Consider the following 27,565-nt stretch of genomic DNA (forward strand, 5'->3'; position numbering starts at 1 on the left):
TGTTTTTTTTTGTATTGTTTATAGTCCATTATCGCCTTGAAGGAAACTACTCAGAAGGATGAGGGAGTCTTCAAAGCCCCTCCCCCTCCACCCCGTGTGATAAAAACAGTGACAATACCAACCCAACCATACCAAGACATTGTAACTGCACTGAAATGTAGGAAGGAAGATAAAGAGGTACCAGACTCGGCTGTTCTAATTTATTTAACGTGTTTAATGTTAAAAGCATATTGAGGTTTTTAAAGTTTGTGTTATCTACTTTGAATTGCTAGAGAACTAAAGGTCACTGAATATGCATATTAGTTCCTCTCATGAAATAGTAAATAAGTTTGAAGTGTTCAATATGCGACATAATGTTCAGTCAACTGTGTTCAGAGCCTTGCTCTTGGAACCCATTAATAAACTTCCTTGCTCGTTCTTGGTGATCCGTGGCTGTTAGTGTGTACCCTCTCCCCTTGCTATCCTCTTCTGCAGTATGTAGAAGCTCTCTCTGCCTGAATAGTTGGTGGTGTGTTAAGTAAGCTGTATCCTTATGTTATAGATCACCTATTTCTGAAGGATCCCTTTCCTGAGGACAAGCGAGAGCTTGAGGACTGGGTATTTGCTAAGTGGCAGGAACTCTTCCCTTAGAATTCTGTTTGGGCAAAGAAGATTCTTTTTTGAGTTTTTAGCTCCCAAGTACAGGAGGATTTTGATTTAACATAGCTGTCCATTATGTATTCAAGCCTCCAGATCTTCCAGTGCGTCCAAACTGGGTAAATTGTCAGCTTCAGTTCCGTCTGAAGGATGTTCATTCACATTGCAGGATGAGGGAAGCCTACTTAAAGTTCCACTGGTTCAGTGACGCTAAAATGCACAAAATCCCGTGTCTATAGGTTGCCTGTCTGCAGTGGCAGCTCATCAACGCCAGCAATATTCCGACTGATTAAGTTTACCATTTTCAACTAAGGACTGTATACTGAACTGTCCTGCAGATTAATTGGTCAGGATGGTGTCTGATTGAATGGCGGAACAGGCTCAAAAGGCTGAATTGCCTACTTCTGCTCCTAATTCCTATGTTCCTAAGTGTACGTGCTAAGCGGTGTTGCCCTAGTTTGTAAGTTGGGTTTTGCTGTGCAGGGTTAACTCTGCCTTCAGCCAGTTTAAAGTGCAGTGTTACTTTTATTTCAGTTGTACACTGTGGTTCAGCACGTGAAGCACTTCAATGATGTCGTGGAATTTGGAGAAAACCAAGAGTTTACGGATGACATTGAGTACCTACTCAGTGGACTGAAATGTTCTCAGCCTCTCAACACACGCTGCCTTAGGTATGTGTTGTGATTAAAGTCTCTGCACAACAGGGATCTGCTCAAGGGTGGTTTAAATAGAGAAATAATTTTGTGTGTGTCAGAACAGATTGGGTGTTTATTCTTGCACGTCAGTATCCTGGGGATGTTTAATGGCTTGTGGGTGTACTGTTCCACGAGATCTGGGGAAGGCGAAATGATGCCTGTTGAAGAGAATGTTAACTGTGATCTGTAGAATCAGCAAACCATATAGTCAAATATCACCAACTCTGCCACAAACAATACCTTGGCAATTTGTTGAATGGATTCAATCCTGATTTCTGTTTCACTTGGTGGTGATTTTGTCTCCAAATGAAATGACTTGGGAATATATAACCATTCCTTCGCCGTCACTGGGTGGCCTCACCAGTGAAGCCCACAGCCCTTGAATGAGTACAATAAAAATCGTGCATTCTAACTTACTAGATGTTTTGAGTGATAGGTTGACAATTCAGTAAAATAGTAAAGGCCTGCAATGCTGATGAAGATGCCATTTTGCAAAAGAGATTAAACTGAAATGGAAATAAAAGATCATATGGCTTGAATCAGTTGTCCTGGCAAACATGTATCCTCAAACAGCAATATCCAGTTAAAGTCTGTTGTGGTGATATTTGTCGATCTGGTGTCTGAAAGTTGTGGTTATGTTCAGATCATTTACCATATTGGAAGCCTACGAGTCACCTGGGCGCATTCACATGTGACAATTGCTTGTGATTCAAGGAGCATTTAGTCAGATATTTGGATGCATACTTGTAACCTCATGTCACTGTAATGAGCAAATTTCTGCTGAGTCAAGTACTAAAGGACCAAAAAGTAAATTGAGCTGGTAAATTGATGGGTTCTGCTACTCGCAATGGAATTAGTACCAAGGTGGGCAATGGAATTAGTACTATGTCCTCAGGTATTGTCACTGGCCATGGCAAACGGAGAAAATTGAATTTTTTAAAAATCTGGAATTCTTATCAATGCTCATTCCTCGGGCTTTTATTTCACTGGATGTGGGTAAGATAATTGTTCATTGCCCATCCCTAAATGTTCTTGAGAACCATCTTCTTGATTGACTACCGTCCGTACGGTGTAGGTACACCCATTGTGCTGAGGAAGGGAGCTCCAGGATTTTGGCCCAGTGACAATGAAAGCAATAGTTGTGTTTCATTGTGGCATTGTATCTTCTTGAAGAGAGAATTGACTCTTCCAGGGGAATGAAGCAATTCTGTTTCACTGGTTGATTGGCACTGCCAGTTGGTATGTGGTATATATCCCTCTCAGTTAGTATGTGGAAACTTGAATATCTGTGCCAGCTGTCAGCTGCCACCTAACCTTTGAAAAACCTAGCAATGCTGCTGTCTATTATCCAATACTTGTGGTCTATAAATTTGATCCTGATCTTGGTCTGTCTGTTATGAACTAGACTAGGGGAGTTTTAAGTAAGTTGTATCTGTCTGCTAGTAATGAGATATAGCTTTAAGTTTTAACTTGCGTTTCTTAACGCAAATAAACAAAAAGATAAAACCTGGGTCTCGTTTAATTTAGAATATTTTGTGAAGGTCAAGGTTAGGGCAAGTTTTGAGCTGTGTATATATGCATTTTAATGAAGTTTTACAACTTTTAATGCGAAGAGATGTGTTGAGATGGGTTATCAAGGAATTAGTAGTTTAGGGAAATTAAAACCAAGCAGGAAAAACTGCTGTTGCCTAGCAACAGGAAACCTTTGGAGACTCAGAGAAACAGAAAAGCAGTTTGAGTTCAGTTGGTTTGAGCATCCCACAGGGTGACGACAAAGCAGTCTAAGACACATGCTACCTGATTGCTGAGGAAATAAATTTAAGGATCTTGTAACAAAGTTAACAAAGCGTACAGTATCCTAGGCTTTATTCATAATGGAATAGAGCAAGGAGGTTAGCTGAATTTGAATCAGACACTGGTTAGATTTCAGCTGGAATATTGCATATAGTTCTGGTCACCATGCGTTAGGAGGGATGTATACAGATTATAGAGAATGCAAAAGAGATTTACAAGAATGGTTCCTGGGATGAGAGACTTCACTTATGAAGATAGATTGGAGAAGTCGGGATTGTTCTCCCTGGAGAGAGGATAATTGGGGGGATTGATTTAGGTGTTCAAAATCCTGGGGAGGCTGAACAGGATAGATAGTGCAAAACTTTTCTCACTTGTGAAAGGATTGAGAATGCAAAGGTGCATGTTTAAAGTGATTTGCAAAAGAAGCAAATGTGATGCAAGAAAAATCTTTTTACACAGAGTGGTTCGGGTCTCGAATGCATTGCTTGGAAGTGCAGTGGTGGCAGGTTCAATTGAGGCATTTATGAGGGCATTTTGTGCAGGGTTATGGGGAAAAGACAGGAGAATTATGCTAAGTCATAATGCACATTTGGAAAGCGAGTACAAGCAAGATGGGCCAGATGGCCATCTTCTGCACCATAATAATTGAGAGTTTGAATCACTTGAGGTCGGTATTGAAAATCTTCCAACCTTTTTGGTGTTTAGTGTACTATGATTATTTTCTCTTGTTTAATGAATATTTTTATCCTTTTTATTAAAAATTAACAAGACCCCTGTAACGTTCCAGAGGGACTTTACACAATTTTTAAAAAGTGATTTATCAAGCCAGCTTCCATTCTGGGATCTGACTTGTCCAGCAATAACACCTCTCAGTCAAGAGTTGTGGTTTATTTTTGTCTTCCAGTATTATCAGCTTGGCCACCAAGTGTGCCATGCCCAGTTTCCGAATGCACCTGAGAGCTCATGGGATGGTAGCCATGGTCTTCAAGACACTGGATGATGCACAAAAGAACCAGGTATTACTACTTGATTATTTGGGAGAGCTATATAATAGTGATGTCTTTCATGCAGTGTATTCAATCTAGTGAAACATTCAGCCACTTCAGAGGAATGTTATCAGACAAAAATTAATTCTGGGCCACATCAGATTTTGGGACACAGCGTCTAAATTATTGGTAAAATGGTTAGTTTTTCAAAAATGTTTTAGGGAGGGAGGAATTTGTTTAGGGCCTAGAAGCTGCAAGCACAGCTGCATTAGTAGAACAAAGGAAGTGAGGGAATTGAAGGAATACAGAGATCGCAAAGGCTTTTGGGGCTAGGGTGATCACAGAGATGGTGAGAGGGAAGGCCATAAGAGAGATTTGGAGAAAATGAAAGCTTAAACTGCAGATGTTGAACCGGCAGCTAATTTAGGTCAGTAAGCACGGGCAATAGGTGAACAGGGCCTGATGTGATTTGGGTATGGGAAGGTGGGGGTTTCAATTCAGTGTGTAAATTGGTGGAGGAGGAAAATGGGTTAGCCAAATAACATCCTAAATTTCATAGGAACAGTATGAGGCCAGTCAGCCTCTTAAGTTTGTTTCATTGTTGAGTCAAATTATTGATCTGTATTGAAATTCCATATGATACTAGCCAGTGATAGTCTAACCCAACAAAAATCTATTCATTTCAGTCTTTCAAAGGCTCCCAGCATTCAAATCTTTTAGTGAGAGTGTTCCATTTTTCCACCTAGCTTTCATGGACAAAAGAACCAGGGCTTTTCTTCTATTGGTTTGGGCCTACTTTGAAGTTTAAGCCCTCGTGTTCTGAATTCTTAATCCACCAGTAAATGTTCAATTTTCCTTCAGTCTTCCAAAATTAAGTAATATGAGTCAGATCTGTGCTAAATGCACAGATCTTTTAACGCCACAATTATCCTGATGCAGCACCTCCCCCACCCAAGGCTTACATATCCACTTTGAGGTGCAATGCCCAGAACTGAATGCAGTTAGTCTGACTCTAACCTAATTGCCTCCCTTTGTATTTGGATTGCTTGAGGTAAAAACCAACATCCACTTAGCCTTTTTCATTACTTCTTGTACCTGTCCACTGGTCTTAATGATTTGTCAACTTGGATACCCAAATCTCTTTGTGCCTGGTCTCTTGACATTTATAAAACTTTTCAATTTGTCCTCCCTGGATTCAAATGAGTTCTCAATTGGCAGAGTGAGTTCCATTTCCCATTCGTTTAGTTAATCTGTCATTGTCCTTTTGCTCTTGTAACATGCTCTGGTGCGTCAGTATGCTGCAGCTCACTCAGAGAATGCCACAGCTGACAGTGCTCTATGTCATACGTTTGTCACTGTGCATGCCAATTCTTTGAGTTTCTTTCATAGTCTATGCATTGTATTGTCAGAATCTAGCTCTTTGCACAGCAGCACTAATGTACATCTTGAGCCGGGATCGACTGAACATGGATCTGGATCGAGCTAGTCTGGACTTGATGATTCGCCTCCTGGAGATGGACCAAGACCCTTGTTCACGGCAATTAAATGAGAAAGAAATGAAAAAGATTAAGGAGAAAATTCGCAAGCTGTGTGAGACTGTTCATAACAGACATCTAGACCTGGAGAACATTACGGTAAGAAAATGGAACCAAGTATCTTTGAGATTTATTTGAATCACAGTACAAGAGATGCTTCAGTCAATGGCTGATTCTTCAGAAAGCTGCCTACAAGGAAGTGTGATTCTCATTCAGCATCTTGCACAAACTGTTAGAGCTACATAACACAAAAACTGACTGTAAAAGTTTCTCTAGGTATGTAAGGAGAAAAAGATGGACAAGATGGCTCCCTCAAGTCAGAAAAAGAAATAAAGAAATGGCGGAAGAATTAAATTCATACTTTATTTGTGTCTTTCTTGGTGAAGACTGAAGCAATGTACCAGAAATGCTGAGAGAAACAAGTTTTGCTGAGGAGCTAAAGGAAATCGTATTAGTAGAAAAATGGTTTTAGGGAAATTGATGTGATTGATGGTGGGTAAATCTCCCAGGGCCTGATAATTTTCATCCCAGAGTATTTAGAAGTGGTCCAGAAATAGTAGATCCATTGGTGGTCATTTTCCAAAATTCTTTGGACTCTGGACTGGTTCCTACAGATTAGAGAGTAACTAATGCAAACCTGCGATTCAAAATGGGAGGTAGAGTGTGAGCAGAGAACTATAGAACAGTGAGGCTCACATCAGCACTGGGGAAGCTGCTAGAGTTCATCATCAAGGATTTCATAGTTTAGCATTTAGAAGGCAATAGTATTGTAATCAGACAAAGTCAGAAAGGATTTACAAAGAGAAAATTATGCTTGACAAACCTATTGGAATTCTTTGAGGGTATAATTAGTAGAGTTGAACAAGGAGAACCAGTAGATGTGATCTGTTTAAACTTTTAGAAGGCTTTTAACAAGGTCACACATAACAGAATACTATGTAAAGTTAAAGTGTGTGGGATTGTGGGTAATGTTTGAGATGGATAGAAGCTGGTTAATAGATAGGAAGCAAAGAGTTGGCATAAATAGATTTTTTTCCAATTGGCAGGCAATGACTAATGGAGTATTGTAGGGATTTGTGCTAGGGCCCTAACTGTTCACATTATAACTCGATTTAGAAGAGGGAACGAAATGTATTATCTCTAAATTGGGTGGGAGGGTGAGCTGTGAGGAGGATGCAGAGATACTTCAGCATGATTTGAACGGACTGAGTGAGTGGGCATATGTGTGACAGATGCAGTATAATGTGGATAAATGTAAGGTTATCCACTTTCATAGCAATAATAGGAAGGCAGATTATTATTTGGGTGTAAATAGAGAGAGGTGGATACTCAGTGACCTTGGTGTTTTCGCGCATCAGTCACTGAAAGTAAGCATGCAGAAGCAGGCAGCAGAATCGTAGTATAGTTCATAGAATCATAGCATCCCTACAGTACAGAAGGAGGCCATTCAGCCCATTGAGTCTGCACTGACAACAATCTCACCCTGGCTATTTCCGTAACTCCGCATTTTACCCTGTTAATACCCCTGACACTTCAGCGGCAATTATCACGGCCAATCAACCTAAACTGCACATCTTAAGTGTGGGAGGGAACCTTCGCAGACACTGGGAGAAAGTGTAAACTCCACATGGACAGTCACCTGAGCTGGGAATTGAATCCGGGTCCCTGCGCTGATAGATAGCAGTGCTTGCCACTGTGCCAACCCAAAAAGTAAAATGCGATGCTGGTCTTCATAGCAAGAGGATTTGTGTGTTGGACTAGGGATGTTTTGTATAAGGTGTTAGTGAGGCCACACCTGGAGTACTGTGTCCAGTTTTGATGTCCTTATCTGAGGAACGATGTCCTCGCTATAGTACAAGTGCAGTGAAGGCTTACCAGGCAGATTCCTGGAATGGCAGGTCTGTCATATATGGAAAGACTAAGACAGGATTATATTCATTGGAGCTTAGAAGTGAGAGGGGATCTCTTAGATACTTGGAGAATTCTGACAGTGTTAGACAGGGTGGATTTAGAAATAATGTTTCCAATGGTTATAGCTCTTGGGGGCTAAAGGGGTTAAGAGATATTGGGGGGGAGGCAGGATTAGGATATTGGATTTGTGATCAGCGACGATCGAAATGAATGATGGAGCAGGCTCGAAGGGCTGAATGGCCTATGTCGCCTTCTATTTTCTATCTTTCAAGGTTTGCAAATGTCAGGAGATTGCTCGTAATCCCAACCTGGTTCCTTTAGAATGTGCACTCAAGAACAGCTGTTTTATTTCATTATAGTGTTTGTGCACCTCGAGCTTAACTCTGCAGATGCTGATTAAACCATTAACGCACAGCGCACACAAACCAAGAAAGGGCTGTGTATGTGCCTGACACATGCTAGCAATAAATTACATTTTAATAGTGAAATCTTTCTGATGCTTCGCCTTCTCTTTGAGTACTTGGTACTGTTGCTTTGAAAGAGCAATTACAAAGAAACTTGATGGGATAAAGCATCAGTTAATGACATCTTCCCGCAATGTCGAGCCTGAGTGACAGCTTCAAAACTGGGTATTAAGCTTTTACGCTGCCAAGCTGTTTGAAATGTAGACCTATGTTAAATTCAAGAGTGAATGGATCGTAAGATATTCCCCCTTTAAACTCCAATCGCTTAAGTTATCCTTTGACCTCTGATGTGTTTTCTTAATTTGTTTATATATTAAGATTTAAGCTTGCTGGAGGAGCAGCATTGGGTGGCACGGTAGCAAGTGGTTAGCACTGCTGCTTCACAGCTCCAGGGACCTGGGTTCGATTCCCAGCTTGGATCACTGTCTGTCTGGAGTTTGCACATTCTCCTTCTGTCTGCGTGGGTTTCTTCCGGTTCTCGGTTTCCCCCCACAGTCCAAAGATGTGCAGGTTAGGTTGATTGGCCATGCTTAAAAAAAAGAATTGCCCCTTAGAGTCCTGAGATGCATAGGTTAGAGGGATTAGCGGATAAATATGTAGAGATATGGGGGTAGGGCCTGGGTGGGATTGTGATTGGTGCAGACATGATGGGCTGAATGGCGTCCTTCTGCACTGTAGAGTTTCTATGATTTCTATGATTGTGCTCTCTTTACTGTCAAAGAATTGTTACAGTACAGAAGGAGGTCATTTGACCCATTGTGTTTGCACCGTCTCCAAATGAGCATTTCACCTCATGTCATTCCCCTGCCTTCTACCTGTAACCCTGCACATTCATTATTTTCAAATAACAATCTAATTATCTTTTGAATGCCTGGATTCAACTTCCCAACACCCCACATTCAGGCAGCGCATTCTAGATTTTAACCACTTGGTGTGTGAAAAAGTTTTTCCTCATGTCGCTTTTGCTTCTTCTACCATCAACTTAAAACCTCTGCTCTTTCGCTCTCAATGTTTTCATGAGTGGGAACAGTTTCACCGTGTCTATTCTATCAAAACCCCTCATGATTTGGATATTCCTATGAAATCTTCTCTGTCTCACAACACCAGGTTAAAGTCCAACAGATTTATTTGGTAGCATAAGCTGCCAAATTTCTTCAAGAAAAACAGTCCAATCTTCTCCAATTTATCTCCATAACTGAAGTTCCTCAAACCTAGAGAACCATTTGCGTAACTCTTAACTGCCCACACTCGAATGCCTTCACATCGTTTCTACAATGTGACGCCTAGAACTGGATGCAGTACTCCAAGAGGCTGTACTATGTCTTATACAACTTCAACATAATCTACTTGTTCTTGTACTCTATTCCCCATTAGTAAAACCCAAGATACTGTGTATGCTTTATTAACCACTTTCTCGATTTGTCCTGCCATCTTCAAAGATTTATGCGCATATTATAAGTTTCACGTCGTATGCAAGTTTTGAAATTGTTTCCTGAGCACCAAGGTCGAAGTCATTTATTTACATCAGGAAAAGCAAGGATCCCAACACCAGATCCGTGGGGAGCTCCACTACAGGTGGCATGATGGCACAGTGATTAGTACTGTTGTCTCACAGTGCCAGGGACCCAATTCCGATTCCCGGCTTGGGTCACTGTCTGTGTGGAGTTTGCACATTCTCCCCATGTCTCTGAACGCTCTGGTTTCCTCCCACAGTCTGAAAGACGTGTTGTCTAGGTGCATTGGCCGTTCAAAATTCTCCCTCAGTGTACACAAACGGGTGTACACTCCCTTTTTTCTATCATTCCAGGAACACTTAACACCCAGTCCTGTCCTCTTTGAGCCAGGTTTCTGTTATAACTGCAACATCATACTTCCAGATAGCAATCTGCACCTTAATTCACCAATCTTATTTCCTACACCTCCATGCATTTACATACCTGCACTCTAACTCTGATTTAGACTTTATAGCTTCCCCCTTGCTCTGACCCCATATTAATAACTATTTCCTGCTGTTTATCTCTCCCAGTATTCCATGCATCTTGGTATTCCTCTCATGTTATCTCTTGGTTCCCACAGCCCTGCCAAGTCAGTTTAAATTAGCCACTGTTGCTGTTTCAATCTAGCAAAGAAACCAGACACAATGTTATGCAATGAAAATTAGATTATCTCCAAAGTTTCCGCACAGAATGTTGATCAATACAAATGCTTTGCCAAAATTAAGGCAACTATCCTGATCAAAACAAGTTCAGAAATATTTAATTTGGCAACTACAGCCTATATCAGTCACCAGCTCAATACATGACTCCAGGAGAACAAAATTCTTGGTCTCTGTTTTGGATGTCTGTTTATATTAAAGTAACACCTGCCCCTCACAGAGTAAACATTTATTCACTGAAGTTATACTTGGTAACTCCTGTGGTAGATCAGTTACTATACAGATTAATTTAGATGTAGAAGTGCCTCTGTTTTATTTACCCAACCTGTCAGAAACTTCAGTGCTTTGCATGCAATTACTGTTACATTGTAAATGCAGCAGCCATTTTCCTCACAGAAAGTTCCCACAAATAGCCGAATGGAGTATAGTGTTGAGGGAGAAATGAGAGTCGAGATTCTGTTGAGGTCCAGCGGTGAGCCTTGAACCACTCAGCCAAGCAGAGAGCCGTATATTTTCAAAACTGCCCCGGACCAGAGGGATTAGAAGTGATGAAGATTTAAAGGGCATTTATGGGTTTCACTCGGTCAATTTTGCATTGTGCTGTTTATCAGTCTTGGAATCTTTTGAAGCTTGCTTTTTCATTGTTTTCACTATAATTAGCTGAGTAGGTTGATAGTCTTGCTGTGAAGTACGTGGCTATGCACCTGGGCGTTTAATTCTTTGGTATTACATAATGTTATTGCTGGTTTGAAATTGAAGTTAGCATCTTTCCAGGTGCAGAAATTGTGGAGGGCGGGGAACAGCAAAGGGTGAGAGAGGTGTGTGTGTAAGGCTACTGTTGCCATCATAAACCGAGTCTACATGAAATGTTGTTAAATGAGACTGTGCGGTGGTGGAACATTAGTTAGCACTCCTGCCTCAGCGCCAGGGACCGGGGTTCGATTCCTGGCTTGGGTCACTGTGTGGAGTTTGCACGTTCTCCCTGTGTCTGTGTGGATTTCCTCCAGGTGCTCCAGTTTCTTCCCAGTCTGAAAGGCGTGCTGGTTAGTTGTATTGACCTGAAGCTGGAACCCAGACTGTGGCGACGAGGGGAATTTCACAGTAACTTCATTGCAGTGTTAATGTAAGCCTTGCTTGTGACTGATAAATAAACTTTAACTTTAAATACCTGAAGAGTTGAGATATTTGTTCAATCACTACATTGTGAGACATGAAAGATGTGATTCCTCACTCAGTGTGAGCTGTTCACAATGGTGAACAGCCTTTATTCCATGTGTATATGCTAACAATTCTGAACTTTAATATGACAAGAAAGATGCTATTGCTGCTGTTTCCTGACATGACTGTTATTGGTCCTGCCCCCTGGTGGTAGTTCTAGTACTACAAGGTCTGTTCTCACCACAGAATGGGTTGAGGCCTAGTTTCAGCATGGGTCCTGTTTTAACACACAATTTATTGTTCAATGATTTTCACCACTACTGTCTTCCCAGAAGTATTGAATGGTTGCCAAGAAAGGTTGAGTTACAGTTATGTATTTTTTTGTCAAACTGTTAGGAGTGTTTGACCAACATTTCAAGTCGTAATTTTCAGGGAGTTGACTAGTAGGAATTATTCTCTCAATCACCAGACTGATCTGGATTATCAGAGATGCCGTCATTAAGCAGGATGTTTCAGTAAATGTATCTGGCTTCCTGTACACACAAACTCGAAAGTGAAGTAAAGAATTTATAAAGTGAAGTGAAGGAAAAAGCTGGACAAAGGGCCTATTAGAATTTGAAGGGAAGAGAATATTCATGTTTAAAGTGTGACCTTTGACACACTAACAAGGTATTCACTTGAAGCAGTGATACATCCGTTTGCAGATTTGGGGAAAACTTTCTGTGCGTTTCCTGGATTTGTTTTTGGATTGGGGGAAGGGAGGAGAGAGATGGAGTTCACCTTTTGTTGATGTGGTCCATCACACTAGGGTTCAGGAGGGACATTTTATTAACCACCTTCTAGCACCATGAGGAGGGACTGAACCCCACTTTGGCTGGAGGGGATTTGGGAACAAGAATGAAAATTTTAAAATCAAGATGCTGCTTGAATGGGAACCAGTGTAAGACTGCCATTATATCCTGTTGTCAAGTTCAGCAGACTCGAACAGAAATCCTCTCCATGAGGGCACAGTAAAGCAAAAGGAATCAGACTGGCAGGGAAAGGGAGAGGAGAGGCAGCTTGTTATGGACTGGATGTGCGATTGGAAGTGACATCTACTGTTTAGTGGGCAGTGTTATTGTACACAATCTGATCTTTTTTATGTAATTGCGTTTATGCCTTTGGCGTAATTTTCAGACCCGAGTATTGAGATGCATTTTCTCCTTTGCACAGACTGGACACTTGGCCATGGAAACTCTGCTTTCACTCACATCCAAACGTGCTGGGGACTGGTTTAAGGAGGAACTCAGACTCCTGGGAGGATTAGATCACATTGTGGATAAAGGTATGTGTTCAGCTGGAGCAGTTACTCTTGGTTTTACGTGGATTGACCCCAACAAGAGAAACATGTATTAATATAGTGCTTTCAGTATAACAAAATGTCCCCGTCACAAGGTGCTTCACAGGAGAATTATAAAACAAAGTATGACACTGTCGCGCAAGGTGGTGTTCAGTCAGATGGCCAAACACTTGATCAAAGATGTGAGCTTAGAGGAGTGCCTTAAAGGGGGAGAATGAGGTAGAGGGGCAGGTAAGTGTAGGGAAGGAATTCCTAAGCTTGCACCCAGTCAGTTGAAGGCACGTCCCCCCAAACATAAAGCAATCAAAATTGCCGACGCTCAAGGCCAGAATTAGATGAACACACAGATCTTGGACGGTTGTGGGTCTGGAGGAGGAAGCAAGGATGAAAATTTTAAAATCAAGATATTGTTCGAATGGGAGCAATGTGAGCACAGAGGGTGATAGGTGACTAGGACTTGATGTGAATTAAAACACAGGCAACAAAGTTTTGTGTGACATCCAGTTTATGGAGAGTGTAACGTGGGGACCAGGCAACAGTGTGTTGCAATAAACAAATCAAGAGCTCACAAAGACATGAATGAGGGTCTCAGCAGCTGATGAACTGAGATGGGCAATGTTATAGAGGTGGAACTAGACCATCTTTATGGTGTTGCAGTTTACTTATTACAGATTGCCCATTGTTACACACACTCCGAAAGCCACAGATTTCCCACAATGTGCTGAGCATAACTATACGCTGACAAATTAGATTCATTATTTTTAGTATTAGAAAATATTGCTTCTCTTTTTGTGTCTCTCTCTGAACCATAGCCTTGATTTACCTGATATGGTAGGACTCTAGCTCCTGAGCAGCCAAGTGAAGCTGCACAAAGTCTATTGTCAGTGACTATATAGAGTAGTCCTGCAGGTTGCCTGTGATAATTTGGTCAAAATTTGTGTTCTTAAACAAGGTTTCAAATTTTGTATGATGTTTCTGTATGTTAAATGTGTCCTTTAATGTTTTAAATTCTTCATGCCTGTGTCTGTGTGCTTTCAGCAACTGAGCTTGTCTTTTCAGATGGTTTGGGGCTCTGGTGACAGGATTTGGACAAGGTCTAATTTTTGGACAAATTGCCTCTCTCGGTGTATTTTTTGAAGTTAATTCCTTTTTTGTGTTGCTTCTGGTTTATGCTTTAATTGACACAGGAGTACCTAATGAAAGAGGGGGAAACCTATGATTAGGTTTATTCTAACAAACTTCAATCTCTTTCTGCATCAACAGTAAAAGAATGCGTGGAGCAATTGGGCCAGAATGAAGAGCAGGATAAACTAGTTGCATCGTTATGGGGTGCAGAGCGCTGTTTACGTGTGCTTGAGAGTGTAAGTGTTACACAGATTAATAGTACAAGTTTTAATTTGTCTTTTAGAAAAGGAAGCACAGCTTCACAACAAAGGTGTGACAAATATGAAGGTAGGGGGATGGAGGAGTCACTCAGAGCCATCTCAGTTTCTTGTTGACAGCCACACAACGGCTCTGAAAGCTATGCCTTGCCTTTAATGAGTTCTCTCTAGGCCTGGTTAGGCTGCATTCTGACCTTGGGACTGCTGATAATATAAAGCTAATTCTGAGCTGCTTATGAGGTGTCATGCAGCAGTACTGCTCCAAACTGTGCTCTGGTTACTGAATAAGCAGCTTTACTTTTGCCACACATCTGAATACAATCTACTCGCTCCAGGTCTGACCACACCTGTCTTGTGCTGAACGTTTATGGGCAGATGGTGTCCTTATTCTTAAGGACCAAGCCATCTCTCACAGTTGGGCACCTGATAACTAAGCTTGGTGCTTCTTTTATCATCAGCAATGACTGAACCCAATACTGGAGGCATGGATAAAACCTTTGGGTTGGGCCTTCCCCAGTGGTTCATCATCAGATGTGCAATGCTTGGTGTGCTCCAACAATACTGTTCTGGGATCCAAGGGTGGATGATTCCTGATTTTGATAGTGATTTTGAAGGAAAACCTTTCTAAATGCTTAAAATCAAATTTGACAGATTGCCTGCCTGAGTTAAAATCCAGAGTGTATTCACTTTGTGGAAAATGGTAATTGTAAATCCCTGTCCCAACACTTCAATCTGCATCTTGTAGAGTGGCTCTTGGTTTAAAAGTTGAATCTTGAGCTTGAATACTGATCTGGTGGTGACGAGCCTTTCCAATAAGCAACGTTCCTTCACCTTCCTTCCACTTGATCTGCCCAGCTTAATTTATTTTTTTAATCAGGTTACTGTCCATAATCCGGAAAACCAGGGCTATCTGATTGCATACAAAGACTCCCAGCTCATCATCTCTTCAGCCAGGTAAGTGTGCAGTGTAAATAACTTTCAATGTATTTTGACATGAATATACAGCACAAGTTTATATGGTGGTTATAGGAATTTGTCACGGAAGTTAAGATAATGTGTGACTTTTAAGCTGGGGAACGGATACTGTCTTTATCCTATTCCCTGTCTTTCATAACCCACTTATCTTGAAAACTGCATTTGATCTTCTTTCCCTTCCAGGGTCTGAGGAGACACCTAGCTGTTACAATTGCTTTTAATCTCCTGATATGTAGTAGTACAGTCAGAAGTCTCACAACACCAGGTTAAAGTTCAACAGGTTTATTTGGTAGCACGAGCTTTTGGAGCATTGCTCCTTCATTAGGTGAGTGGAGAATTGGGTTCACGAACAGGACATATACAGATACAGAATCAATTACAAGATAATTGTTGGAACACTGGTCTTAACAGGTAATCAAGTCTTTACAGGTACAGACAATGTGAGTGGAAAGAAGGTTAAGCACAGTTTAAAGAGGTGTGAATTGTCTCAAGCCAGGACAGTTAGTAAGATTTTGCAACCTGGACAAATTGTGGAGGTTACAGGTGGTGTGACACGAACCCAAGATCCCAGTTGAGGCCGTCTTCATGTGTGCGGAACTTGGCTCTCAGTTTCTGTTTGGCAATCTACAGATGGTTAAAAGAACTTGCTGTGACTTCCACTGCAGTGGTAGTTTTGACAATCAACTGGAAACCATGGATGAACAGGGATATCCGCTGCTTGCTGAAGTCTAGGTCTGAGGCCTTCAAGTTAGGCCACCCTGACCTAGACAAGAAAGCCCAATGTAATCTAAGGAGCTCTATCAAAGATGCCAAAAGACAATCCTGGACCAAACTAGAATCCCAGACCAGCCACACGGCCCCCTGCTGGCTATGGCAAGATCTGCAATGTGGAGATGCCAGCGTTGGACTGGGGTAAACACAGTAAAAAGTCTGACAACACCAGGTTTAAGTCCAACCGATTTATTTGATAGTAAACTCACAAGCTTTCGGGGTTTGCCCCTTCGTCAGGTGAATATGCAAGACGTAGCAGATTACAAGATGAAGGCATGTAAAATTGTTGGCACCAGCGTGCCTCCCTGATGAATGCAATACATTCAATGCCCATTTTGAACAAGAGGTCAGCGAGACCAAGCCCTATACCCCAGAAACCTCGGATGAACCTATCAAATGTTAGAGTAGCCTTCTCAAAGGTCAACCCACGGAAAGCAACCGGCCCGGATGGGGTACCTGGACGAGCACCCAGCTGTCAGGGATATTCGCAGACATCTTCAATCTCTCTTTACATCAATCTGAGGTCCCTATCTGCTTCAAGTCGATGACCATCATCCCGGTACCAAAGAAAAGCCAAGCATGTGCCTTGGTGGCTCTGACATCCATCATTATGAAGTGCTTTGAAAGGTTAGTCATGGCACAAATCAGTTCCGGCTTCCCAGATTGCCTGGATCCACTACAGTTCACCTACCGTTGTAACTGGTCCGCAGCAAACGCCAAATCCCTGACCATGCATTCAACCCTGGAACGCCTAGATAACAAAGACACCGATGTCAGACTCCTATTTATTGATTACAGCTCCGCTTTCAACACCATTATTCTTATGAAACTCTTCCCAAACTCTGCGGCCTGAAGCTTGGCTCCTCCCTCTGTGACTGAATCCTATAGTGAGTCGGATCTCAAACAATGACTTGGAGCACAAGAAAGAGAGAATCTGGTGAACTGGTGCGATGATAATCTCTTTCAGTGTCAACTAAACGAAGGAGATTGTCATCGACTTCAGGCAGCACAGTGGAGGACTTGCCCCCATCTACATCAATAGACAAAGTAGAAATGGTCGAGAGCTTCAAATTTTTGGTGTCCAGATCTCCAACAATCTGTTCTGGTCCTCCCATGCCAACACTATAGTTGAGAAAGCCCACCAACACCTCTACCCTCTCAGAAGACTAAGGAAATTTGGCATGTCTGCAACGATTCTTACCAACCTTTACAGATGCACCGTAGAAGGCATCCTTTCTGGTTCATAGCTTGGTATGGCTCCAGCTCTGTCCAAGACAGCAAGAAACTACAAAGAGTCGTGAACAAAGCCCAGTCCATCACACCACTACTTGTTAAAAGACTCCCACATGCTAAATGTGGATTTACCCTCAGTCTCTCCCAAACAACAGCCTCCAAATCCTGCCTAATCCAGTTGTAATTGGCCTTCCCCAATTTAGCACCTTAACTCTAGGACAACACTCGTCCTTTTTCATCAGGATCCAAAAGCTTATGGAATTGTGGTCGCTGTTCGCAACATGTTCCCCTGCTGCAACTTTGATCTGGCTGGGCTCGTTCCCTAGTACCAGATCCAGTATAGGCTCCTTGCTAGTCGGACCAACCACATGTTGTTCCAAAAAGCTTTCCTGGACACACTTAATTCCTCATCATCCAGCCCCCTAGCTCTAATAGATTTACAGTCAATATGAAGAAAATTAAGGTCTCCCACTGCCATTTGTAATATATACAATTGACTTGGAAGAAAACGTAGCTGGTCTGATTCGCAAGTTTGCGGATGATACTAAGATTGGCAGAGTTGCAGAAAGTGATGAAGATTGTCAGAGAGTACAGCAGGATATAGATAGACTGAAAAATTGGGCAGAGAAATGGGAGATGGAATTTAATCTGGACAAATGTGAGGTGATGCATTTTGGTAGATTCAATTCAGATGGGAACTACAAAATAAATGGCAGGACAGTCAGGAGCATAGACACAGATCTGGGACTAGAGGTCCACAGATCCTTAAAAGTGGCAGCACAGGTGGAAAAGGTGGTGAAGAAACCATGTGGCATGCTTGCCTTCATCAGATGGGGCATTGAATATAAAAGTTGGTAAATAATTTAAGTTGTACAGAACGTTGGTTAGGCCACATTTGGAATTCTGTATCCAATTCTGGTCGCCACACTACCAGAAGGATGTGGAGGTTTTGGAGAGAGTACAGAAAAGGTTTACCAGGGTGTTGCCTGGTCTGGAGGGTATTAGCTATGAGGAGAGATGGAATAAACTGGGATTGTTCTCCCTGGAAAGATGGAGGCTGAGGGGTGACCAGATAGAAGTTTATAAAATTATGAGGGGTCTGGATAGAGTGAACAGTTGGAAACTTTTCCCCGGGGCAGAAATGACAGTTACAAGGAGATACAAGTTCAAGATAAGAGGGGAAAGGTTCAGTGGAGATGTGCAGGGTAAGTTTTTTACACACAGGATGGTGGAGACCTGGAATGCACTGCCAAGTGAGGTGGCAGAGGCAGTTACGTCACGACTTGTCTTGATAGACATATGAACAATTGGGGAATAGAAGGATATAAGCGTTTGGTCTGGATAGGTAAACACGATCAACACAGGCTTAGAGAGCTGAAGGATCTGTTCCTGTGTTGTACTGTTCTTTGTTAAAACCAGCCTCCCACCCATTGACACTGTCTGTACTTGCTGCTGCCTCAGGAAAGCAGCCAGCATAATTAAGCACCCCAGACAATACTCTCTTCCACCTTCTTCCATCGGGAAGAAGATACAAAAGTCTGAGAACATGTACCAACCTACTCAAGAACAGTTTCTTCCCTGCTGCCATCATTCTTTTGAAGGTATCTTCCTCTACACCCTTGCTATGACTGTAACACGACATTCTGTACTCTCCTGTCCTCTATGAACAGTATGCTTTGTCTATACAGTGCACAAGAAACAATACTTTTCTCTGTATACGAATACGAGTGACGATAAATCAAATCAGTGGGACAGGGAGAGTGGCAGCTAAAAATATTTGTTATGAGGCAAAAAACAGCTATGATGTGTTACTATGTAGTCTGGGTGTCCCTATCAACATGAATTCCTGAATATGCACACAGCAGCCACCTTGCAGTACAATCCCAGCCTAGCTGCTAATTCCTTCATTCATTCTGCTTCAGATACTAAGTAAGGGTGATTGCTTTGTCTCTGTTCAGCCATGCATTTTTGTTCGCAAATAATGGAACCTTAAAACACAGGAGATTATTCGACCCACTGTGCCAGAGTTGGCTCTTTGAAAGTGCTATCCAATTTGTCCTATTTCCCTGCTCTTTCCCCTTGGCCCTGTAATATTTTTCCCTTCAAGTCTTTATCCAGTGCTCTTTCAGAAGTTCATGAATCTGCTGCCAGCATCCTTTCAGAAAATTCATTTCAGGAGGGACAGAGAAGGAGGTAAAAGAGATGGGGGAGTGGCACTGTTGATCAGAGATAGTGTCATGGCTGTAGAAAAGGTGGATGCCGTGGAGAGATTGTCTACGGAGTCTCTGTGGGTAGAAGTTCGGAACAGGAAGGAGTCAATAACCTTACTGGGTGTTTTCTATAGGCCGCCCAATAGTAGCAGGGATGTTGAGGAGCAGTTAGGGAAACAGATCCTGGAGAGATGTAAAAATAACAGAGTTGTCGCAGTAAGACATATAAGAACATAAGAAATAGGAGCAGGAGTAGGCCAACTAGCCCTTCGAGCCTGCCCCGCCATTGAATAAGATCATGGCTGACCTGAAGTGGCTCAGTTCCACTTTCCTGCTTTCTCCCCATAACCCTTAATTCCCTTGTCTATCAAAAACCTATCTACCCGTGTCTTAAATATATTTAGCGAGGTAGCCTCCACCACTACAACTGGCAAAGAATTCCAGAGATTCACCACCCTTTGAGTGAAGAAGTTCCTCCTCAACTCCATTCTAAACTGTCCCCCCCCCCCCGCCCCCCCCCACTTATCTTGAGGCTGTGCCCTCTAGTCCTGTTGTCCTTTCTGAGTGGGAAGAATCTCTCTACCTCTACCCTATCCATCCCCTTCATTATCTTATACGTCTCTATAAGATCCCCCCTCGTCCTTCTAAACTCCAACGATTGGAGGAAAGCGAATGTTGTCCCGTTGTTTAAGAACTTAAGAACATAAGAAATAGGAGCAGGAGTAGGCCAACTAGCCCTTCGAGCCTGCCCCGCCATTCAATAAGATCATGGCTGATCTGTCGTGGCTCAGTTCCACATTCCCGCCCTCTCCCCATAACCCTTAATCCCCTCTCTTATCAAAAACCCATCAACCCGCGTCTTAAAAATATTTAGCGAGGTAGCCTCCACCACTTCAACGGGCAGAGAATTCCAGAGATTCACCACCCTTTGAGTGAAGAAGTTCCTCCTCAACTCTGTTCTAAACCGCCCCCCCCCCTTTATCTTGAGGCTGTGCCCCTTAGTCCTGCTATCCTACAGAGACTTCCCCGGGAATTATAGACCAGTGAGTCTTACTTCTGTTGTGGGCAAAGTTTTAGAAAAAATTATTAGGGATAGGATTTATAGTTATTTAGAGAGTAATGAATTGATTGGTGATCGTCAGCACGGTTTTGTGAAGGGTAGGTCGTGCCTTACTAACCTTATTGAGTTTTTTGAGCAAGTGACCAAAGAGGTGGATGGGGGTAAGGCAGTTGACGTGGTATATATGGACTTTAGTAAGGCGTTTGATAAGGTTCACCATGGAAGGCTTCTGCAGAAAATGCAGATGTATGGGATTGAGGGTGATTTAGTTAATTGGATCAGGAATTGGCTAGCAGATAGGAGACAGAGGGTGGTGGTTGATGGTAGGTATTCGTCATGGAGTTCGGTTACAAGTGGTGTGCCTCAGGGATCTGTTTTGGGGCCACTGCTGTTTGTAATTTTTATAAATGATCTGGATGAGGGTATAGTTGGGTGGATCAGTAAATTTGCTGATGACACCAAAGTCGGAGGTGTGGTAGATAGTGAGGAAGGGTGTCATAGTTTACAGAGAGACTTGGACAAGTTGCAGAGCTGGGCCGAGAGGTGGCAGATGGCGTTTAATGCAGAAAAGTGTGAGGTAATTCACTTTGGCAGGAATAACAGATGTGTAGAGTATAGGGCTAACGGCAGGACTCTGAATAGTGTTGATGAACAGAGGGATCTAGGTGTACGTGTACATAGATCCCTGAAAGTTGGGAATCAAGTAGATAAGATTGTTAGGAAGGCATACGGTGTCTTGGCGTTTATTGGTAGGGGGATTGAATTTAGGAGCCACAACGTCATGTTGCATCTGTACAAAACTCTGGTGCGTCCGCACTTGGAGTATTGTGTGCAGTTCTGGTCCCCACATTACAGGAAGGATGTGGAGGCATTGGAGAGGGTGCAGAGGAGGTTTACCAGGATGTTGCCTGGTATGGAGGGAAGGTCCTATGAGGAGAGACTGAGGGATTTGAGGTTGTTTTTGTTAGAAAGAAGGCGGCTAAGAGGGGACCTTATTGAAACATATAAGATGATTAGAGGTTTAGATAGGGTGGACAGTGATAGCCTTTTTCCTTGGATGGAGAAAGCTAGCACGAGGGGGCATAGCTTTAAATTAAAGGGTGGTAGTTATTGGACGGATGTCAGAGGTAGGTTCTTTACCCAGAGGGTGGTGAGGGATTGGAATGCCCTGCCTGCTGCAGTTGTAGATGCGCCTAGTTTGGGGGCGTTTAAGAGATCCGTGGACAGGTTTATGGATGGAAAGGGATTGGTTTAGGTTAGAGGGTCATTGCTTTTTTAATTGGTCGGCGCAACATCGTGGGCCGAAGGGCCTGTTCTGCGCTGTAATGTTCTATGTTCTAACGAGTATAGACCCAGTCTATTTAGTCTGTCTTCATAGTCTAACCCCCTCATCTCCGATATCAGCCTAGTGAACCTCCTCTGCACTCCCTCCAAGGCCAAAATATCCTTGCGCAAGTGCGGCAACCAAAACTGCACACAGTACTCCAGCTGTGGCCTCACCAATACCCTGTACAGTTGCAACAAGACCTCCCTGCTTTTATATTCTATCCCCCTCGCTATAAAGGCCAGCATCCCATTTGCCTTCTTGATCCCCTGCTGCACCTGCAGACTGGGTTTTTGCGACTCGTGCACAAGGACCCCCAGGTCCCTCTGCACTGTAGCATGCTGCAGCTTTTCACCCTTTAAATAGTAATCCCTCCTACTATTATTTCTGCCAAAGTGGATAACCTCTCACTTGCTAACATTGTACTCCATCTGCCAGGTCCTTGCCCACTCGCTCAGCCTATCCAGATCCCTCTGCAGACTTTCCACACCCTCCACACACTTTGCTTTTCCACTCATCTTTGTGTCATCAGCAAATTTTGTCACCCTACACTCAGCCCCCTCCTCCAGATCATCTATATAAATGGTAAATAGTTGAGGCCCCAGCACCGATCCCTGCGGCACTCCACTAGTCACCAACCGCCAATCAGAAAAGCACCCATTGATACCAACTCTCTGCCTCCTATTGGACAACCAATCCTCCATCCACGCTAACATCTTACCCCCAACTCCATGCCCCCTAACCTTCTGAAGCAACCTTTTGTGCGGCACCTTATCAAACGCCTTTTGAAAATCGAGAAACACTACACCCACCGGTTCCCCTCTGTCTACCACTAGTCACATCCTCATAGAAATCCAATAAATTTGTCAAACACGACTTCCCCTTAACGAATCCATGCTGCGTCTGTTCTATCAAACAATTCTTCTCTAGGTGCCTCGCTATTTCTTCTTTGATGACGGATTTGAGCATTTTTCCAACAACAGACGTTAAACTAACCGGCCTAAGTTCCCTGCCTTTTGCTTGCTACCTTTTTTAAACAGCGGAGTAACATTAGCCGTTTTCCAATCTTCTGGCACTTCCCTGGAATCCAGCGAATTTTGGTAAATAATCACTAAGGCATCTACTATCACCTCTGCCATTTCCTTCAGAACTCTGGGATGCATTCCATCCGGTCCTGGGGACTTGTCCACCGTCAGTCCTGCTAGTCGATCAAGCACTCCCTCTCTCATCGCATTCAGGCCCTCAACTCCTACCATCCTTCTATCTTTAATATCGGCAAACTATTCACGTCCTCCTCCGTGAAGACCGAGGCAAAAAACTTATTTAAGGCCTCAGCCATTTCCTCATCTCCCACCACTAAATCCCCCCTCTCATCCTCTAAGGGTCCAACATTCACTCTAGCCAGCCTCCTCCTCTTTATATATTTGTAAAAATTCTTACTGTCCTTTTTTATATTTAGTGCTAGTTTAGCTTCACAGTCTATCCTTCCTTTCTTTATCAACTTCTTAGTCAATCTTTGTTGATTTTTAAACCTCTCTCAATCTTCTAATCACCCACTACTTTTAGCCACTCTAAACTCATCAGCTTTTAATTTAATACTCTCCTTTATTTCCTTTGATAACCACGGCTGATTATCCCTTCTCCTACGTTCTTTCTTCACCATCGGAATATATTTCTGCTGAGCACCAAAAAAGACCTCCTTAAAGATCCTCCACTGTTCCTCAGCTGTCCTACCGACCAATCTGCGCCCCCAATCAACATTCACCAATTCCCCTCTCATCCTTTCATACTCCCCTCTGTTCAAACAGAGGACACAGGTCCGGGACCCTACTTTCTCATCCTCCATCTGCATCAAAAACTCAACCATACAATGATCGCTCGTTCCAAGAGGATCCCTCACAACAAGATCCCTAATTCTACCTGCCTCGTTACACAACACCAGATCTAAGATAGCTCGCTCCCTCGTCGGTTCCGTCACACGCTGTTCAAGGAAACTGTCCCGACAGCATTCCAAGAACTCTTCCTCAAGCCCACCGCGTCTGACATGGGTCAACCAATCAATATGTAGATTAAAATCCCCCATAATTATCGCCATTCCATTTCTGCACGCATCATTTATTTGCTGGTTGATAGCCCGCCCCACCTCCAAGTTATTATTTGGGGGCCTATAGACCACACCCACCAGCGTCTTCCTCCCCTTACTGTTCCTTATCTCCACCCACAACGATTTCATGTTCTGCTCTTTGGAGCCTATATCTTCCCTTACTACCGCCCTGATATTATCCTTAATCAGCAGAGCTACCCCACCCCCTTTTTCCTCCCGACTATCCTTCTTAAACACTTGATACTCCTGGCCATTCAGCTCCCAGTCCCTGTCACCCTGCAACCACGTTTCTGTAATGGCCACTAGATCATATCCATTTGTGCTGATCTGCGCCATCAGCTCATTCACTTTGTTCCGAATGCTTCGTGCATTCAGGTAAAGTGTCTTTATCCCAGCCTTTATCTGGATCCTATTTGAAGGAACGCTACCAACCTTTCTCATGCCCCCTACTCCCTTTATTATTGGGACATCCTCAACATTTTCCCGTGCCCGTACCCTCTCTTTTACTTTGGACATTGTAATTTCTCCCACCCCTGCACCCTCCCCCCCCCCTAATTAGTTTAAAGCCCTATCTACAGTCCTAGTTATATGATTCGCCAGGACTCTGGTCCCAGCACGATTCAGACCAAGACGGTCCCATCTGCCAATGCCCCATAAATTCAAACCCATTCCTCCCACACCAATCCCTGAGCCACCCATTCATCTCTTTAATCCTATTTATCCTACGCCCATCTGCACGCGGTTCAGGTAGTAATCCAGAGATAACCACCTTGTCGGTTCTGCTTTTTAATTTGATTCCCAGCTTTGTGTACTCCCTCTGCAGAACCTTAGTTCCCATTTTGCCTATGTCATTGGCACCCACATGTACCACAACAACCGGATTCTCACCCTCCCACTCCAGGTTCCTCTGCAGCCCAGATGAGACATCCTGGACCCGAGCACCAGGCAGACAACACACCCTTCTGTATTCTTTATCATTGTGACAAAAGACAGTGCCTATACCCCTAACTACACTATCCCCAATTACCACTACATTCCTCTTTACTTCTTCCTCTTTGTCCTGTGTCTGCACCACTGTACTGTGGGCAGTTTGCTCGTCAACCTTATAGCCCTCGTTCTTGTCCGCACTGGGAGCAAGAACCTCAAACCTGTTGTGCAGATTGACAGGCTGAGGCCTTTGGGTCCCCCCCTCCTTCCTCCCCACTCCCCCCCTCCTTCCTCCCCACTCCCCCCCTCCTTCCTCCCCACTCCCCCCCCTCCTTCCTCCCCGCTCCCCCCCCCTCCTTCCTCCCCGCTCCCCCCCCCCCTTCCTCCCCGCTCCCCCCCCCTCCTTCCTCCCCGCTCCCCCCCCCCTCCTTCCTCCCCGCTCCCCCCCCCTCCTTCCTCCCCGCTCCCCCCCCCCCTTCCTCCCCGCTCCCCCCCCCTCCTTCCTCCCCGCTCCCCCCTCCTTCCTCCCCGCTCCCCCCTCCCTTCCTCCCCGCTCCCCCCTCCCTTCCTCCCCGCTCCCCCCTCCCTTCCTCCCCGCTCCCCTCTCCCTTCCTCCCCGCTCCCCTCTCCCTTCCTCCCCGCTCCCCTCTCCCTTCCTCCCCGCTCCCCTCTCCCTTCCTCCCCGCTCCCCTCTCCCTTCCTCCCCGCTCCCCTCTCCCTTCCTCCCCGCTCCCCTCTCCCTTCCTCCCCGCTCCCCTCTCCCCCCAGCAGCACCCTCTTGTTCCTGACCCTCAGAGTTAGCCAGTCTAGGGGGTGTGAATCTCTCTTGTTCCCCATTATCCAGGTTACACTCCCTCTCCCTGATGAGCCTCAGTGACTGGAGCTCAGAGTTCAGCTCATCTACTTTGAGCTGGAGCTTTTCAAGCAACCAGCACTTACTGCAGACATGGTCACTGGGATGGACCTTGGGGTCCACCAGCTCCCACATCATACAGAAGCAGCACATCACATGCCCCTCCATCACAGCCTCTTAGTAATTACTAAACACAGTTAAGAATTTAAACTTACCTCGCCCTTTTCTGCCAAGCCCTTTGATCCAAAGCCCTTACTGCTCACTCTGCTTCCCTCTCACTCCGCTCCCGACGCTGTCTGCTGTCTACAGCAAGCCTCCTTTTAAACTTTGCGCGGTAAAATACATCCCTTCCCACAAAGCCCCATGGCCCACTTCCTGTCTCGTTTTTAAAGCAGAAAAACCGTTACAAAGCCCGCGAAAATCTTTACAAAGGTAATCGCCTACCTTTACTCCATGCAACCTTCACTCCGCCCGCTCCAGCGAACCAAGACACTTTAATTTCCCAAATATTGATTGGAATCTCCCTAGGGTAAGGGGTTTAGATGGTGAGGAGTTTGTTAGGTGTGTTCAGGAGGGTTTCCTGACACAGTATATGGATAAGCCTACAAGAGGAGAGGCTGTACTTGATCTGGTATTGGGTAATGAACCTGGACAGGTGTCAGGTCTCTCAGTGGGAGGGTGATCATAACTCTATCTCCTTTACACTAGCATTGGGGTGAGGTAGGATCAGGCAAGCTAGGAAAGTGTTTATCTGGAGTAGGGCAAATTATGAAGCCATCAGGCAGGAAATTAGAGGCATAAATTAGAAGGAGGTTTTCTCGGGAAAATGTACAGAAATAATGTGGCAGATTTTCAAGGAATGTCTGGAGTTCTGCGTGACAACGTCCTGATGAGACGGGGAAGTTTTGGTAGGTTACAGGAACCGTGATGCACAAAAGTTGTAATGAATCTAGTCAGAAAGAAAAGCGTACAAAGGTTCAGGGAGCTCGGTAATGTTAGGGATCTAGAGGAGTAATAGACTTGTCGGAAGGAAATTAGGAGAGCCAGAAGGGGTCATGAGAAGGCCTTGGCAGGTAAGATTAAGGAAAACCCCAAGGCGTTCTACAAGTATGTGAAGAGCAAAAGGATGAGATGTGAAGGAATAGGACCTATCAAATGTGACAGTGGGAACGTTTGTATAGACCTGGTAGAAATAGCAGAGATGCTCAATGAATACTTTACTTCAGTATTCATGGTGGAAAAGGATGTTGGTAGTTGTAGTGCAGGCTTGAGGCAGACTGAAAAGCTTGAGTATGTTGACATTAAGAAAGAGGATGTGTTGGAGCTTTTGAAAAGCATCAAGTTAGATAAGCCACCGGGAGCAGATGGGATGTACCCCAGGTTACTGTGGGAGGCGAGGGAAGAGATCACAGAGCCTCTGGTGATGATCTCTGCATCATCGATGGAGACGGGAGAGGTTCCGGAGGATTGCGGACGTGGTTCCTCTATTCCAGAAAGGGAGTAGAAATAGCATAGGAAATTATAGACTGGTGAGTCTAACCTCAGTGATTGGTAAGTTGATGGACAAGATTCTGAGAGGCAGGATTTATGAACATTTGGAGAGGTATAATATGATCAAGAATAGTCAGCACGGCTTTGTCAAAGGCAGATCGTGCCTTCCGAGCCTGGTTCAGTTTTTTGAAGATGTGACTAAGCACATTGACAAAGGAAGAGCGGTAGATGTGGTTTATGTGGACTTCAGCAAGGCGTTCGATAAGGTCCCCCATGCAAGACTTATTGAGAAAGTGAGGGGGCATGGGATCCAAGGGGACATTGCTTTGTGGATCCAGAACTGGCTTGCCCACAGAAGGCAAAGAGTGGTTGTAGATGGGTCTTTTTCTGCATGGAGGTTGGTCACCAGTGGATTGTCCCTGGGACCCTTGCTGTTTGTCATTTTTATAAATGACCAGACGAGGAAGTGGAGGGATGGGTTGGTAAGTTTGCTGATGACACAAAGGTTGGAGACATTGTGGATAGTTTGGAGGGATGTCAGAAGTTGCAAGGAGACATTGAT

At 44.0% G+C, this 27,565-nt stretch overlaps 1 protein-coding gene across 1 annotated transcript in view; it reads left to right on the plus strand.

The window, feature by feature from the left end:
* The window catches only part of LOC145360575 (wings apart-like protein homolog), a 217,520-nt gene that overhangs the window by 130,633 nt on the left and 59,322 nt on the right, over window positions 1–27,565 (plus strand). Inside the window, exons 6-12 of the mRNA XM_080215902.1 lie at window positions 25–177; window positions 1,171–1,307; window positions 4,030–4,141; window positions 5,521–5,745; window positions 12,547–12,658; window positions 13,937–14,034; window positions 14,933–15,009. Coding sequence (XP_080072028.1) covers window positions 25–177; window positions 1,171–1,307; window positions 4,030–4,141; window positions 5,521–5,745; window positions 12,547–12,658; window positions 13,937–14,034; window positions 14,933–15,009 — 914 coding nt within the window. The remainder of the gene's footprint in view (window positions 1–24; window positions 178–1,170; window positions 1,308–4,029; window positions 4,142–5,520; window positions 5,746–12,546; window positions 12,659–13,936; window positions 14,035–14,932; window positions 15,010–27,565) is intronic.

This window comes from Carcharhinus amblyrhynchos, chromosome 31, assembly GCF_965287045.1.
Source record: "Carcharhinus amblyrhynchos chromosome 31, sCarAmb.v2.hapA, whole genome shotgun sequence".
Lineage (NCBI taxonomy): Eukaryota > Metazoa > Chordata > Chondrichthyes > Carcharhiniformes > Carcharhinidae > Carcharhinus > Carcharhinus amblyrhynchos.